Raw genomic sequence first — 14,413 nt, 5'->3', positions numbered from 1 at the left:
AATTTCCCAAAAATATCTGCAAATGAAAATTTCGGAATATGAATTTTGAACATACATAATTTCGTTCCTATATTTCATAATATTCATGAAACTCTGTTCAACCGATCATTCTTGATGAAATGTCATCATAGTTATTTCATTTTGAATTTTACTTCCCAAGTGCTAACAAGGATCACTCAAATACAACGAAAATAGGCTTCTCATAAGGTATTCTTACTTTTCTAGGCCTCAACGTAAAAAAAAAATAAAAAAGTCTATTAATTGCTGCCAGCACCTTTTTCTAGTTCTCAAATTACCCTATCCAACTGAGCCGAAACCGAAAAAACACTCGGATTCGATTAAAAATAGAGCAATTTTTACCAAAAGGTGAATAAAGAGCGTTATGTTATATTTGAACGAGAAAACTCATAAAAAAACAGATTAATGGAAAACAACTCCTACCGTATTTCCCTGATATGACTCCGGCTGACTTTTTCTTGTTTGCGACAAACGAATAAAGTCGATAAGAAATATAAAACGTATTCCTAGCAGAAAATTGCTTTTTTCCTAAAAATGCCAAAAGAATTGTTTGCAAAAAAAAAAAAATTTACTATTATGATATTATTAAAAACTCATTGTATTGGCATATGTGTATTATTTCAAAAGGTAATGGAATGATTTTGAAATAATGATACATATTTCGTATCTCATTCGTTTCTTTTTGATATAATGAATTTCAACTAGAATATATTTCAGCAATTTACATCTATGACCAATAACTTCGTTTCCTGTGGCAGAAATTTATTCTATATACAAATCAATTAATTCGAAAGACTTAAAGGATTCACCTATCAATCAATGTGTCAACGATATATAAAAGTTTTAACGATTCATTAGTTTATCTTCACCACTCGTGTGAATTATAGGGATTCATTTAATTGTCAATTGATTTTTCTATATGAATGGAAAATAATTCAGAACCCTTGTGCATGGAATTTCCTTCATTCCTTAATTGGGATATAGAGCAGAGAATAGATTTGGATTGTTTAGATGATTCCTAATGAAAATTACTGGCAAATATGTGCCTATTGAAAATATTGAATTATGGGCTTCTTCAATAGCTTATTGAATTTCGTTCAAAGGAAAGGCGCATTCGCCATTTTGTCATTTCTGAAAAATTCGAAAAATCAGTTATTCCTCTTGCTTTCGTTTGTAATAATTTTTCATAAAAAATATATAAGGAACCATTATTAAATATATTGTTCCGATATTCGAGTAGTTCGCCAATACAGAGTGTTTGGAAATTCGACGTGATCCTCTGAAGGGGTCATAGAAGAGGTCATTTTCAACAAATTCAAAGTCCAGTCAACTAGGAGTCAATAGTAGATGGTTACAGAGATGTAGGTGTTTCTCGATTTTTCAGAAAACCTCTGAGTTTTTTCGGAAAAGACTGTGAAGACCTGAAAATTCAATTGATGCTTACTCGAAAGCTGAAAAATGAGTGTTCACTTCAAAAAAGAAAATGGTAGTCAGAAACTCATAAAAGTGAATGGTTTTAAGTGAGCTCGACTTTTTTTTAGAAAATTTCTTTCAATCAGGTATGTACTCGAAAAAACTTCAGGGAACTTTGCGTACAAATTACGTACGTATTTTGTTCCATTAGATTTCTTAAAAGATCCATGGAGTCGAACAGTAAATTAAATAAAAAGAATACGTAACGTGATTCAAACTTTAATTCTTTCATATACAACTCAGAAACATTGAAAAAATACAAAAAACATTCAAAGGTCCTCTTCGAATTGCTTGGGTCTCATTGGAAAAATGTTTGGTAGAATAAGAGACTAAAATCTATTAATGTGACCTTTTTCATATACACTGTGTCCGTATAGTATGAAATAAATTCATTTTTAGATGAACAGACCATTTTAAGAAATAATCCTGAAACACGTCGATTTTTGTTTTTAATTTACCGAATTTTGAAATAATATACAGGGTGAATTACTTTCGAGTAATGATGTCACCGTCATTTTTTTCAAATGGAACACCCCCATTTTATCTCAATTTTCGGATTACTCTAACTGAGATGATTCCAAAAATGTATCACATGTTGATTACAATTGGTACAGGGTGGACAAAAATACAATAATTTTGTGTGTGCTCATAAAGTAACGAGTAAAATTCTTTATTAGTTTAATTAACAATATTATCAAAAATACTTATTGTCTGGCGGCAATTAGTTTGAATGTAACACCCTGTAGTTTGTTACATTTTTAGATTGATAAAAATGAGCTGTTTCCTAACATGTTTTGTACTTGTCGTCTAACAGAAATTATTTCTTATTTTTATACATTTTTATTAATCTTAAAATGTAACAAACTACAGGGTGTAACACTCAAAACAATTACCCTTAGACAATAAGTATTTTTGATAATATTGTTAATTTAAATAATAAAGAATGTTACGCGTTACTTATTGAGCACATACAAAACTATTGTATTTTTGTCCACACTGTACCAATTGGAATCAACATGTGATACATTTTTGGAATCAGCTCAGCTAGAGTAATCGGAAAATTGAGACAAAATGGGGGTGTTTCATTTAAAAAACTGACGGTGACGTCCTCACTCGAAAGTAATTCACCCTATATCTCAGAGTAGGTACTATTTCAAAATACGGTAAATTAAAAACAAAAATCGACGTGTTTCAGGATTATTTCTTAAAATGGTCTGTTTAGCTAAAAATGAATTTGTTCCATACTTTAAGGACACAGTGTATAACTTCCTCAACGTGAAATCAATTGAATTTCAGCTATCCATTGCTAGGAATGCTCTAGTATTCACGACAGCGCTCAGCTGGCAGCCGAATTCACGCTGGCCGTGAAAACACAGTAGGTAGAAAGGGTGGAGATAAATTCCATTAATTAATGCCAACAATTAAATAAACCACTCTTTTGAGAGTGTGCTGGTAATATTAATTTTGAATGACACGAATGATTGGAAAATTTTTCTGATCCATTTTACTTAGAAGTGAATGTCAGAGACCGATACAAAATATGAATTCACAATTCAATTTCATATTTTCCACCAGGGGCTGATATTGTCCATAACATATTAAATAGAATTGAATAATTGCGGGATTATCAGCCGTGATCTAATCAAGCTGGTAGAAACATCTGAAGATTATTATCTTCGCAGTGAGGAAAACGTCAGGTAAAAATAGATTATGCCACGGCTAGAAACCCTTGAATTTTCCAATTCAATTGAACAAACCTTCAGAATCAATTCAAGACTTAACTTTGATAGAAATTAGTTTATTTCAGTTAATATAATTTTCATTATTTTCCAATTTCAGTTTCTTCAATGATTTATTATTTCTGAACTAATTTCAAAAATTCATTTCCTAGTTTACACATTTCGAGAAGTGTTCAATTAAAGATCGAATGAAAAATCATAAGGAATCAAAAACCTTCAGGCTGAGAAATGCCATCAAAGAAATGCCCATCATTTAATTTGAAACCACATCGAGGAATTTTCAGCGTTTTTGATTCTTTTCATCACTAAAAACTGATTCTTTAGCTTCCAGAATTGATCTGAGCTTTCAACTAATTATAAATACACGAACGTGCACCATAATTCCACAACGCTTGACATAAAATCAGATTTGGAGTCGAAATCGGAATGGTAAGAAAAACCTTGAACTACATCCTTCAACATCATCGCATGATGTTGGACATTCTTATCAGCATTAAATCGGAACGAGCGGATACATCAAATTTATCTACCCCAACTCACTCAAATTCGGTTTATCTGTGACGTAATTGCGTATAGATAAGAAGTCATGTGAGGGATTTGACATTTCAGAGGCAGTATTGGCAATTATAGAAAAAAAAGCCCAGAAACAAACATACACAAGAATGAACTAAGGACATGCAATTGAATATTGATACTATTAAAATATTTTTTTTGAAAAAGTAAGTTAATCCTAATTCAATCCATTAGTTTCTTCTTCAAATGACATAGCATGTTATATTAAATTTTAACAACGCCAAAACTCCTCCAGATTTTCTTTTTTTCTATAAAAAAAAACAGAATCAGATTTTTCACATAAAATCATTTCCATTTCATCAAATCCTCATAGAAAATTTACCAGCGAAAGATACACAATTCGAGGAATTTTCAAAAATTGACGGAGCATAATTTTCACTATCTATTCCGAAAAATATTTCTTCTCATTTAATTTCGTGAATTCAAATTTTTATATTTATTTATTGTTACCACCAACAAGAACGGAATATAGAGAAAGGATAAGACGGTAATTTTAGTTTTTGTATTTTAAAAAAAATCGAGAAAAATAATTTGAGATTAATACGAATGTTTGAATGAAGAAAGCACTGGCGTGAAATCAAGAGCTTTTGAGCGCTCGTTCAATTTTGTGTCAATTGCACTCTTGAAGACACATAACTGTTTATAGGTTTCTATGTGACCTCCAAGGATGCGATTGGTGCAAAAATGAACTGGCGCCAAAAAGATCTTGACTTCACATGATTGCTTTCTTCATTTGTTTTCGATATTCTGTTCGTTTTTTCTATAGTTCTGACGCCGCTCTTGACAAGAAATTTAACTCGTGGCTTGGACTTTTCTATATACTCATATAAGCAAAATTTTAACCCAATCGTCGTCACTGCTGTCACTGAAATATAAGGTTTTTGTTATTCGATTTTCTGCTTGAATTTTTCATGGTTCTGAAGGTTTTATGATAAACATGGAAATATTCGAGTAACCTTTTGTACCAATTCATCCATGTCGAACGGTACTATCATCCGAATTGTCATATAGTATAGTAGAACTGACAACAAAAATAATCATTCTGTAGTGAACACGATCCGTGCATTACTGATCAAATTATGATCGACATAATCATTCATCTGAGCATACAATTGGTTAGACAGTGAAACATATCGAAGATCTGAAACTGATGTCCCATACATTATCGAAACGCACGATCGACCGAAAATATTGATGCTGTAAGTGAAAGTTTTAAAGAAAATTTTAATTTACTCATTCCTCGGCGCGTACATTATTTGGGCCTTTTTTACGGCATGCTATGGCCCATTTTCATCTGGATTTTCATTTCCATCCTTAAAAGGTTCAGTTCACACAAGAACTAAAGCCAGTTGAACGTGGAATGCGTAGAACATATGCCGATTGGGTGTTTGAACAAAAACGTTTGGATGACGATTTTTCGCATCAAATTTTCTTCAGCGACGAAGCACATTTTTCATTCGGTGGTTATGAAAACCAGCGAAAGTATTGCATATGGGGCATGAAAATCCTTTTGTAACTGCTGAGAGATCATTACATCCACAAAGTCACTGTTGTGATGTGCAATTTGGTCTGGTGGAGTGATTGGCTCGTTCTTTTTTTGAGAATGAAGAATGTAACACTCAAACACAACAATTATCATCTCTATAGCCAAATAATTACAATTTTATTTTGTCCTTGAATTAATGATATGGAATTGAAAGAGATGTGGTTCCAGCCATACAAAACGGCCTGTTTTGATTTTAATTGAAAAAAAATTCCCTGGACGATTAGTTTCTCGTTCAGGCGGTGTGAATTGGCCACCAAGATTTAATGGGGAAATGAAAAAAAATATCAATTTCTCTTGAATAACCTTCCTATTCGAAATTAAATTCTACAAACCTCCCTGTTTTTTCGTTTCATTAAGTTTTTCTGTGCTATAAACGGTTCTGGCTCAAATGATAGTTGAAAATTGGCATATTGGCATACTTCACCTGTCTTCGCAAAAACCTTACATTTGATATCTTCGATTTCATAGGTTTTTTGGAGTACTGAATCCGAATCTGAAGTTTGCAAAAAATGTTGAAAAGTTCAATTTTTGGGAGGTTTTTTGTATATGTATAATTCGTTCTGGCAAACGATAGTTGAAAATTGGCGTATTTCATATGTCTCTAATAAATCTCACTTTCTCCACTCCTACGAATCTTGAATTAATTATTATAAATGGCATGTCTACTACCATAGTATAAGGACCTATAAGGATATATAAGATCCTTATACTATGCTACTACTCAATGATTTCTTCTTTCAATACGATCCAGATGAGTTTAAACTATAAAGCTATCATCAGTTTAGAAGAAAGCATTTTCAAAATCACTTTTTGAAATTTAGTTTATTTCTTTATATTGATCTCAATGAATATTCAACATATTCATACCGTCCTTGTAAAATAGAGTGCTCAAATTCAAATTTTTATATAGGACAGTCATTTATGAACAATTGATATTTTCCGAGTAGGTGAAATGCAAAAAAACACCCAAAAAACGAAATTTTTCACCTTTTTTGCAGTTTTTTCAATGTTCCGTCACGAAATTTTTGTTCCAACCTCAGATTCGGATTCAGCACCCCAAAAAACATGTGAAATCGAAGAAATCAAATCTACCCCAAAACTTTCCCTTGAGGGGTCCTTGTTAGCACTGTAGGATTTCACGTATACCTACTTATGCGTTTCGTCCCTGGCACACACACCGGACTCATCAGTGTGACTTTGGTATAATTGTGTGTGCCGTGTCACAGACGCTTGGGGAATTTATTATTATCGGGAGCCGCCGGGACTCGAACCCGGGACCTTGTTGCATCTCAGTGAGTGAGAACACAGTCTTAGCCTCTAGGCCACTGAGTGCTGTGTTTTATTATTGTTGCTATGTGGGCTTTATGAGAAGCCGCCACAGCACAAATTGATTGGACTATTAGGTATTCAAATAAATATTTGATCGATATTTTGAATTAATGTATGTTTTATCTACTTATTTCGAAACCACGAAATGGATAACGCTCAATTGGCGTGGCAGCATCCGATACCCCAATTGTAAACCATAAAAACATAAACCAATAATTAGGAAATACCCGGACTATTCTCCATTTCCATCTAATCGAATCTAAACAGTTTCAATTAAGTTCTGGCCGAAATCACGTCGTTAGGTCCCTTATCGTGAAGGAAAAATTGGCAAGCGACATTTGCCAACGGAGTAAGGAAATGAATTAATGTCTACAGCACGTGAAACTAACGTGTCCCTGACACAAGCGTATTATTCTGTCAGGCATGGGAAACCCCGCCAATGCGAGAGGAACAAATTAAAACATCAATTACGTTTGATTGAAATCGCGTCTAGTGTTCGGTACAGACTGTTTATTTACCTTGATAACTGAATGATGTTAGCAGCGCCATTCGGACTATTTTTAAAAGGGAGTTCTGATTAATTTGCTGGACGTTGATTTAGTGCATGGATTCGGCCGCGTTGCCTTTTCCTATATGTGTTTTTATTAATATGTAGTAACACCAGGTAACCGGAAAAGTTCGTGCTGTTGTTGATAAAAAATATAAAAATGATCTCATTATAAATCTGAAGTAATTTTCATCGTACTCGATGACCTTCTGCCAATTTGCAATCTAGTTTTGTATGCTGCAGAAATCGATGGATTTCACATTAAACAAGTATGGCTTCATTAGTGCCATGGTATACAGGGTGAGTCGTGATGAATGATCAAATTTCAGGAATGTGATGTAGAAATAAATTTCATGTTTTCATTTGTTTTCGAGTCAAAGCTCTATCATCGAAAACTTTAACATAGCATTGAATCATAACTTATTACAAAAGATATAGCAATTAATTTCAAAAATTTTCTATTTCGTCATTCAACAGCATTCATTGTTTTCTCATTGCCTATTCGTTTGTTATAATACTAGGCAGTATTTCTTATTTGATGAATCAGTGCATCACTATTTAGTTTCAGATTGTACATCTCATTCGTGAACCAGTGCCATAAATAGAGATCCAATGGTATTAGGTCTGGGGACCTAGGAGGCTAACTAATAGAACCTTTGCGACCAATCCCACGCCGCTAATTAATGTTGAGAGTTGTACAGGAGCTCATCACAATGGAAAATCATTTGCTAATCTAGAATGAAAATCGAATAAGATCATATGAGTTACTTTTAATAAAGTTTCATATAAAGAACACATTCCTGAAATTCGGTTCATTTCGCATGACTCACCCTGTAGGTACTAGATAGAGGGGTTTTTCACTAAGAGGTTTCATTTTGAAATAAAAAACCAATAATAATAAATTGACTTCATTCAACAAATGTACCGGGTTTTTCATCATAATTTGACCGGCCTTTAACTTTGTTACTAAAAGAGGTACAAAAAAATGTTTTCTACAAATGTTTCACGAAATTGACTAGTGTTCCTTAAAATGATTTCCCGAAACGAAATATATACAGAGTGGGCAACATATTGATTGCAACTTCATTTTTTCAAATGGAACACCCTGTATATTGTTCTATATTTGACTAGCTCTCTTTTCCCTGATTTCAAATATATGTTTGGCCTATCTCTCTTATTCTGAGTACCACAGAGTTTCAAATTTTAAGAACCACCTGGCAAGTAAGTAATCAGTTTTCAAGTGGAAGGCTGCGATAATTCAAAATGCCCCTTTTTGAGTTGGATATATGACATACGTTTGTCATTGAATGAAGATATTCATCGAATATGCACTATAGAAGAGGAAAAGTTTGAAATATTTCCACTTTATGTGAAGAACAATGAAAATAAGAAAGCTACAAGGAGAGTTGCATCCAAATCATCCAATTCCAATTTTTAGTTAGAAACGTATGTCATATCGTTGCCAACCAGATATCTCAGAAAAGGGCATTTTGAGAGATTGCAGCCTACCACTTGAAAACTGATTACTGAGCATGCCAGGTGGTTCTTACAATTTGAAACCCTGTGGTACTCAGAATAAGAGAAATAGACCAAACATATGTTATATATTCGAAGTCAAGAGAAAAGGAACTAGTCAAATATAGAAAAATATACAGGGTGCTCCATTTGAAAAACTGAAGTTGCAATCAATATGTTGCCCCCTCCTTATATATTTCGTTTTGTGAAATTCTTCTAGAAAACACTAGTCAATTTGGTGAAACTTTTGTAAAAAACATTTTTTTGTACCTCTTTTAGTAACAAAGTTGAAGGAGGGGTCAAATTATGATGAAAACCCCGTTACATACATTTGCCCTGAAAAGGCGAAGATTAGCTGAAGCTACTTTTAACCTCTTAACAATTAAGAGAAATCGGTGGATGTTTTTCTCATTGTGAATAGAGTGATATGCCATTAACTACAGTTGCAGCACCATATCTTTGCCATGGAATTTTTCATGATCAATTCGCACATTTGCAACTGTATGTCCTCGATAACTTCACGAATTCCATCTTCAAGTTCTTGAAACGATTATGGTGCATTCGCATATTATACCTCGTCTTCCACATTGCCCCAAGGAAAAATTCCAAACATGTTAAATCACAACATCTCGGCGGTCAATTGTGATCATCTACGAAAAATAACACAACCAAGCAAATTTTCTTGCAAAATTGTGATTGTTTTGTTGCTTGTGTGGCTCGTAGAGCCGTCTTGTTCAAAATAAACCAAAGTTTATTGCAATTCCGCCCATAAAAATTCATTAATTCAATCCACTCACCGTTACAACTTTCAAAAGAATTTTAACAATTTCAATGCATTGTCGAAGTGTGTATCGTTCCGTTTTTTCTAGTGGCGTAGTTTTAATTATCAAATGTCAAAAGATGATAGCAGTCCAGATAGTGGGCTATTCAAAATGAAAAATCTTATCGAAAAACCTTTCATATTGAAGAAAACCTAAGTAAATTTTGAGAGAAAACATGTGTCTGATGATTGATGATCAAATTATTCTAGAAGACTTTGTAATACTACAATAGGTAGCTAAAATGAATTGAATTTTCGAATTATGCATGAAATGGAAGAGCTCGAAAAGATAACTGACTCGATTAATTTGGTCCCTTTGGAAAAAATTATTTTTAGGCCTAGTTTCACCGTATCAATTGGAACATGAATGAAGACTCAAAAGTTCCTTACTTCACTAAGTTCTTTCCTCATTTTTAATATTGGTTTCAATAATAATAATAATAATTTACTGGGCAAAATCATGAAACATCATTAATAGAAGAACTTTTATTGAATTGGAGCAAATGAGGGCTTATTGTGAAGTCAACTAGGACCAAATCTACAGGAAGAAAAATAATCATGAAACACATTTGAATACGTGATTGATGATTAACACGAGTTGCACGAACTTTTTTAATCACTTGATAGAAGAATTTCTACTCTGGATAATTTTTAAAATTTCATTTATATTGGAAAAAAAATAATTTTTGCGTTCAAAATTCGCACGACTACATATATTCATAATAAGACTCTTGGACTCACCTAAGATGAATCATAATATGTTACAGAAGACAACCGAGAAATTTTTTCATCTCCATAATTTTGAATGGAGACTTCCGCAAAAATAAATACGTAATAATAATAATAATTATCTTTATTCTCACATCACTGAACTGTTTCATGATATTCACTGGTATAATAATAGATATGAGAAAAGGCGAAGTCCAGATATATGCGAACGTTTCCCCCTGATCAAAATCTAACTGAAAATTCCTTTGGGATCGTTTTTCTTACAAGATGAATGGGCCCGGAGAACAATCCTAGCACGATTCTATTAGTCAAATTGAAAACTGAGGGGTAATAGAACCACGTCGCATCTTTCTATATTGAAAACATCCTTCCCACCTCTAAAAAACAATTCTACGACGGCAACATCGCTTCATTCGATACGGGTCCAATAAATCATCTCTATGGATAAACAGAAGCGCCAGTATATTGTGTAGTTTGTACAAGAGTTAATTCGAAAGCTCCAAATGTCCGAACCACCGATCGCGAAAGACCATAGAGAGAATGACAGTGGTGTTGGTGGATTCATAGAAGTGATTGTGACCAAATTTAATCAGCCCAAATGCTCGTCCGTGAAAAGAAAAAGAACAAATCGATGGTTTCAGAAGAGCAGAAAAGTGACATGCAGAGATTGTGGTCGGTTTCACGAAGGACAATGTAATGTGAGTGAAAACTGAATCCCCACCTATATCCTTCAGTAAGAAAATGCGAATAGCACTTGCTTGAATTCATATTCATGTGATTGGTCAAGTTATTTCGTAGTTTTGTCGAAACTCCTTCAAACCTAGAGAGAGGTTCGCAAGATATACAAGGGCAGAATTTTGTGGGATATCGAATACATGGCAATTGAAAAGACTCAGCATTAATTTTTTGTTAATTTTTTAATTTCAATGAAAAGATCAATTTATTCCTAAATGGGCAAAATGAATGTCCTCTATTCTTATAGTACCAATATACAGGGTGATCCAGATTTTATTTCAATGACTTTGGCGTCTGATAGAATGACTCTTTTCATGAAAAAAGTTCATAAAACATTTATCCTAACAAGCTTTGTTTTCGAAATACAGGGTGTTGAAGTTCGACAAAAAATTTGTTTTTTAATCACAACTCTATTATTATAACATTCATCATTTTGATTTTTTGGTATTGAAATTTAGATAACGTAATGTTCCGAATTAGGTAGGGTGTCCTTCCAAAATTATCTAGAGGTGTATATATAGGGGTGCGATGATCCTCTTCTTATGGAAAATCAACATCACTTTCTTTTTTCCAGAAAGTTATTTTATTTCTGAAATCAACAGCGGTTCACAAAAATAAAAGGTCTTCTGAATGTTTTGCATAGAATGTACCATTTCCGAGATAAACGAGTACAAAGCAAAGACTATACACGAAAATCTACAAAAATTAATTTTTCAAATTTTCCCATTAGTGATAAATGCAAGTATAAAAATTGACTTAGTGTATCATAACGCTTTCAAGTGGCATTTGATTAAACATTTGAAAAAGGACAATTGTCCGAACAATAAAAAATTTTTGTTAATATTTTTATTGTTTAAATTGATTATTGAATTGAATTATTGATGAAAGTTTTTTCTGAAATGTTCATCTGAAAGCCTTATAATGAACTAGGTCAATTTTTATACATTCATCACTAAATGGAAAATTTATTTCCCATTTTGTATTTTTCATTTATTTATTTGGATTTTCTATTTGCTTAAGTTCCATATCTCTATGTTGTTGCATACAAATACTTGCTTTGTATCTTAATTTTCTATATTTCTACCCACATAATTGGAACATTGGAAATTCAACACTTAGAAAACCTATTCGTTCACATTACTACATTCTTTTCCTAAAAAAGACCAGCAATATGGCGGTTTCAACTTCAATTGAATTGAATTCAATAGATCGAATATTTCTCATTGTTGTGTACGATATCTAGAATTTTTAAGTATTCGCAACTGTTCCTGAACGTTTTTTTCAGTATATATGTAGGATCCAGTTATTATTCCCTGTAATGAATTGAGATGGTCAACCGGATGCTTGGAGACCTATTAGTTTCTTTTAGTGTCGAGGGCATGACAGTTTCAATCGATTTACAGGGAACGAATTGTCATTGTATATAATGTAAAGAGGATGTGTAATTCTTCGGGATGTCGAAGAATGTGTCATGTCTGTTGTAAAACTCAAGAGATTTACTGGGGTTGGGAAAGCTCTAGAACAAGACGGTTGTACCAGATGTGTTACATCTGTTTCTCAGGTTCTAGTCCTTCAAGAATATTCGATTTCCAGGAATCCGCGAAGATCTTTGGGGGCGGTACGGCAAAAGCTTTTATTGGACTAGGGGATAGTTCCTTCCCCTAAGGGTGTTGCCAAACCGAGAGAAGAGAGGTCTATATTCGAGAGAGGGTAGTTCTAATCGGCAGAGAGCACAGTTCAAATTAAACCGAAGACGGGTACAGACGGTACAGTTTTAACTTAAGTCGAAGACGAGTCAAGTTCGGGCGGTCAACTAAAGACGTAAGACGAAAAGACGTTTCGCGGACTAGATTAAGACGAGTCGCGAACAAGTTAAAGACGAGACGACCGGAAACTTGAAGTACGACGAAGACGTGATAATCCAAGACGTTTCGAGTAATCAACAAACGAGTTAAAGACGAAATTCAGTACCGTAGTGAGAAACCTGTAATTAAGACGTAAATAAGATCTTCCCAATACTGAGTTTGTAATGTATAATTGTGGCTTTGTAAATAGATGTAAATCATTCAAAAAAGTTTAATTATTATTACAAATCCAACAAAGTCACGGAGAAAAAGACGAAAGGCCAGGTAATCGAATCATACCTCTAGACGATCGATTAACCAAGCCTACATATATTCGAACGAGTGGATTCATCATCCAGAATAACACGAACTATTTTTTCTCTTCATTTATCAATAGCAGTCATTTTACTTCATTTAATTATTTCCTCTTATCCATTATTAGCTTTTATTATTTATATTTCATTGAGTGACTTCTTCATCGTTTAATTATTATTAGATTAATTGTATTTTATTATATTTTTGCACCTTGGCTTGCTTTTTCAGATCGTTGTATCATATAGTCACGATTTTTGTTCAATTTCGAATTTTTAGTCGGGAATGGTTTCAAACGATTACAAAACGTTTCTTCTTACAAATGAGGAATCCGTTCTTAAATTCGATTTTGTCCATTTGGCCGGACGTCTGTTCCTGAACACGATAACTTGAATAGAACTTGAAATTTTCAGGGCAGGTTTGAATCTCATATTCGTTAATAGGAAAAATTCGACTTTTTTTTGTTACTGCGGAAGATATCGAGATGAAAATTGGAATAATAATGTAGAATGACAATACCAAGCATGTTGCAAAATATAAGAAGAATATCGGGACAAAAATACTAAATAAGTATGGTAATTGAGTTGCCGTAACACTTCCCCTTATGAAATAATATACTATTACCATAAAATATGCTTTCTTGTCCACGTTAATCGAAAAGCATTGTGTTGTGATATCCTAAGTTTGTAAAATTTCACCAACTAAGCAGAACTCTTTTGAGGACTCCTTCTAAAATCTTTATGTTGCATTGAATGTTCCAAATTATGCCTTTTTAGATATAAAATCTATTACGTTTCGAGAAGCCCATAACGAATATATTTCATCTCCAAAGAATTAAATTCAACGACGCAAGATAACGAAGAAATTTTGAATTGTTCAACGCATGCATCATTTTGGCTATTGCCGTACTTTCCAACCCCTAGAATTGTTACATAAAACAGCACCCTTTATACTTCCTTCTCATATTTTATGCTCGAAAGTACATCTGATCCACCTGTTTCTTTGTATAGGAGCTAGCACTGCAGGATGACGAAGGACATAACTGGTGGTCTATTATCTTCTCCCTCCTAGTAATTGGTCTTGTTATCTCCGGGATAGTTGCTGCCATTTTCTTCGTAGGATACGTGGATGAGTTACTTTACTGGCACGGTAGGAGAATGCAGCTAGAAGAATATTTGCAGGTAACTTGGTCTTGAGTGTAATTTCATATTTTTCAGTTGGATAAACGAAAAT

General features: G+C 33.4%; 1 protein-coding gene across 11 annotated transcripts in view; it reads left to right on the top strand.

The window, feature by feature from the left end:
* Nucleotides 1-14,413, top strand: part of LOC123679072 (dipeptidyl peptidase 4) — a 362,978-nt gene that overhangs the window by 127,599 nt on the left and 220,966 nt on the right. For 6 of the 11 annotated variants that reach the window (XM_045616439.1, XM_045616441.1, XM_045616438.1 and 3 more), the window contains one exon: nucleotides 14,191-14,361. In XM_045616439.1, the coding sequence (XP_045472395.1) occupies nucleotides 14,191-14,361 (171 nt within the window). Of the gene's footprint in view, nucleotides 1-7,172; nucleotides 7,343-10,530; nucleotides 10,988-14,190; nucleotides 14,362-14,413 lie in introns of those variants that run through there. The other 5 variants (XM_045616436.1, XM_045616434.1, XM_045616435.1 and 2 more) reach the window with 3 other exon arrangements.

Source organism: Harmonia axyridis, chromosome 4, assembly GCF_914767665.1.
Source record: "Harmonia axyridis chromosome 4, icHarAxyr1.1, whole genome shotgun sequence".
NCBI lineage: Eukaryota > Metazoa > Arthropoda > Insecta > Coleoptera > Coccinellidae > Harmonia > Harmonia axyridis.
Note: the sequence above shows the minus strand (reverse complement) of the source record. Positions and strands in the feature narration are given on the sequence as shown.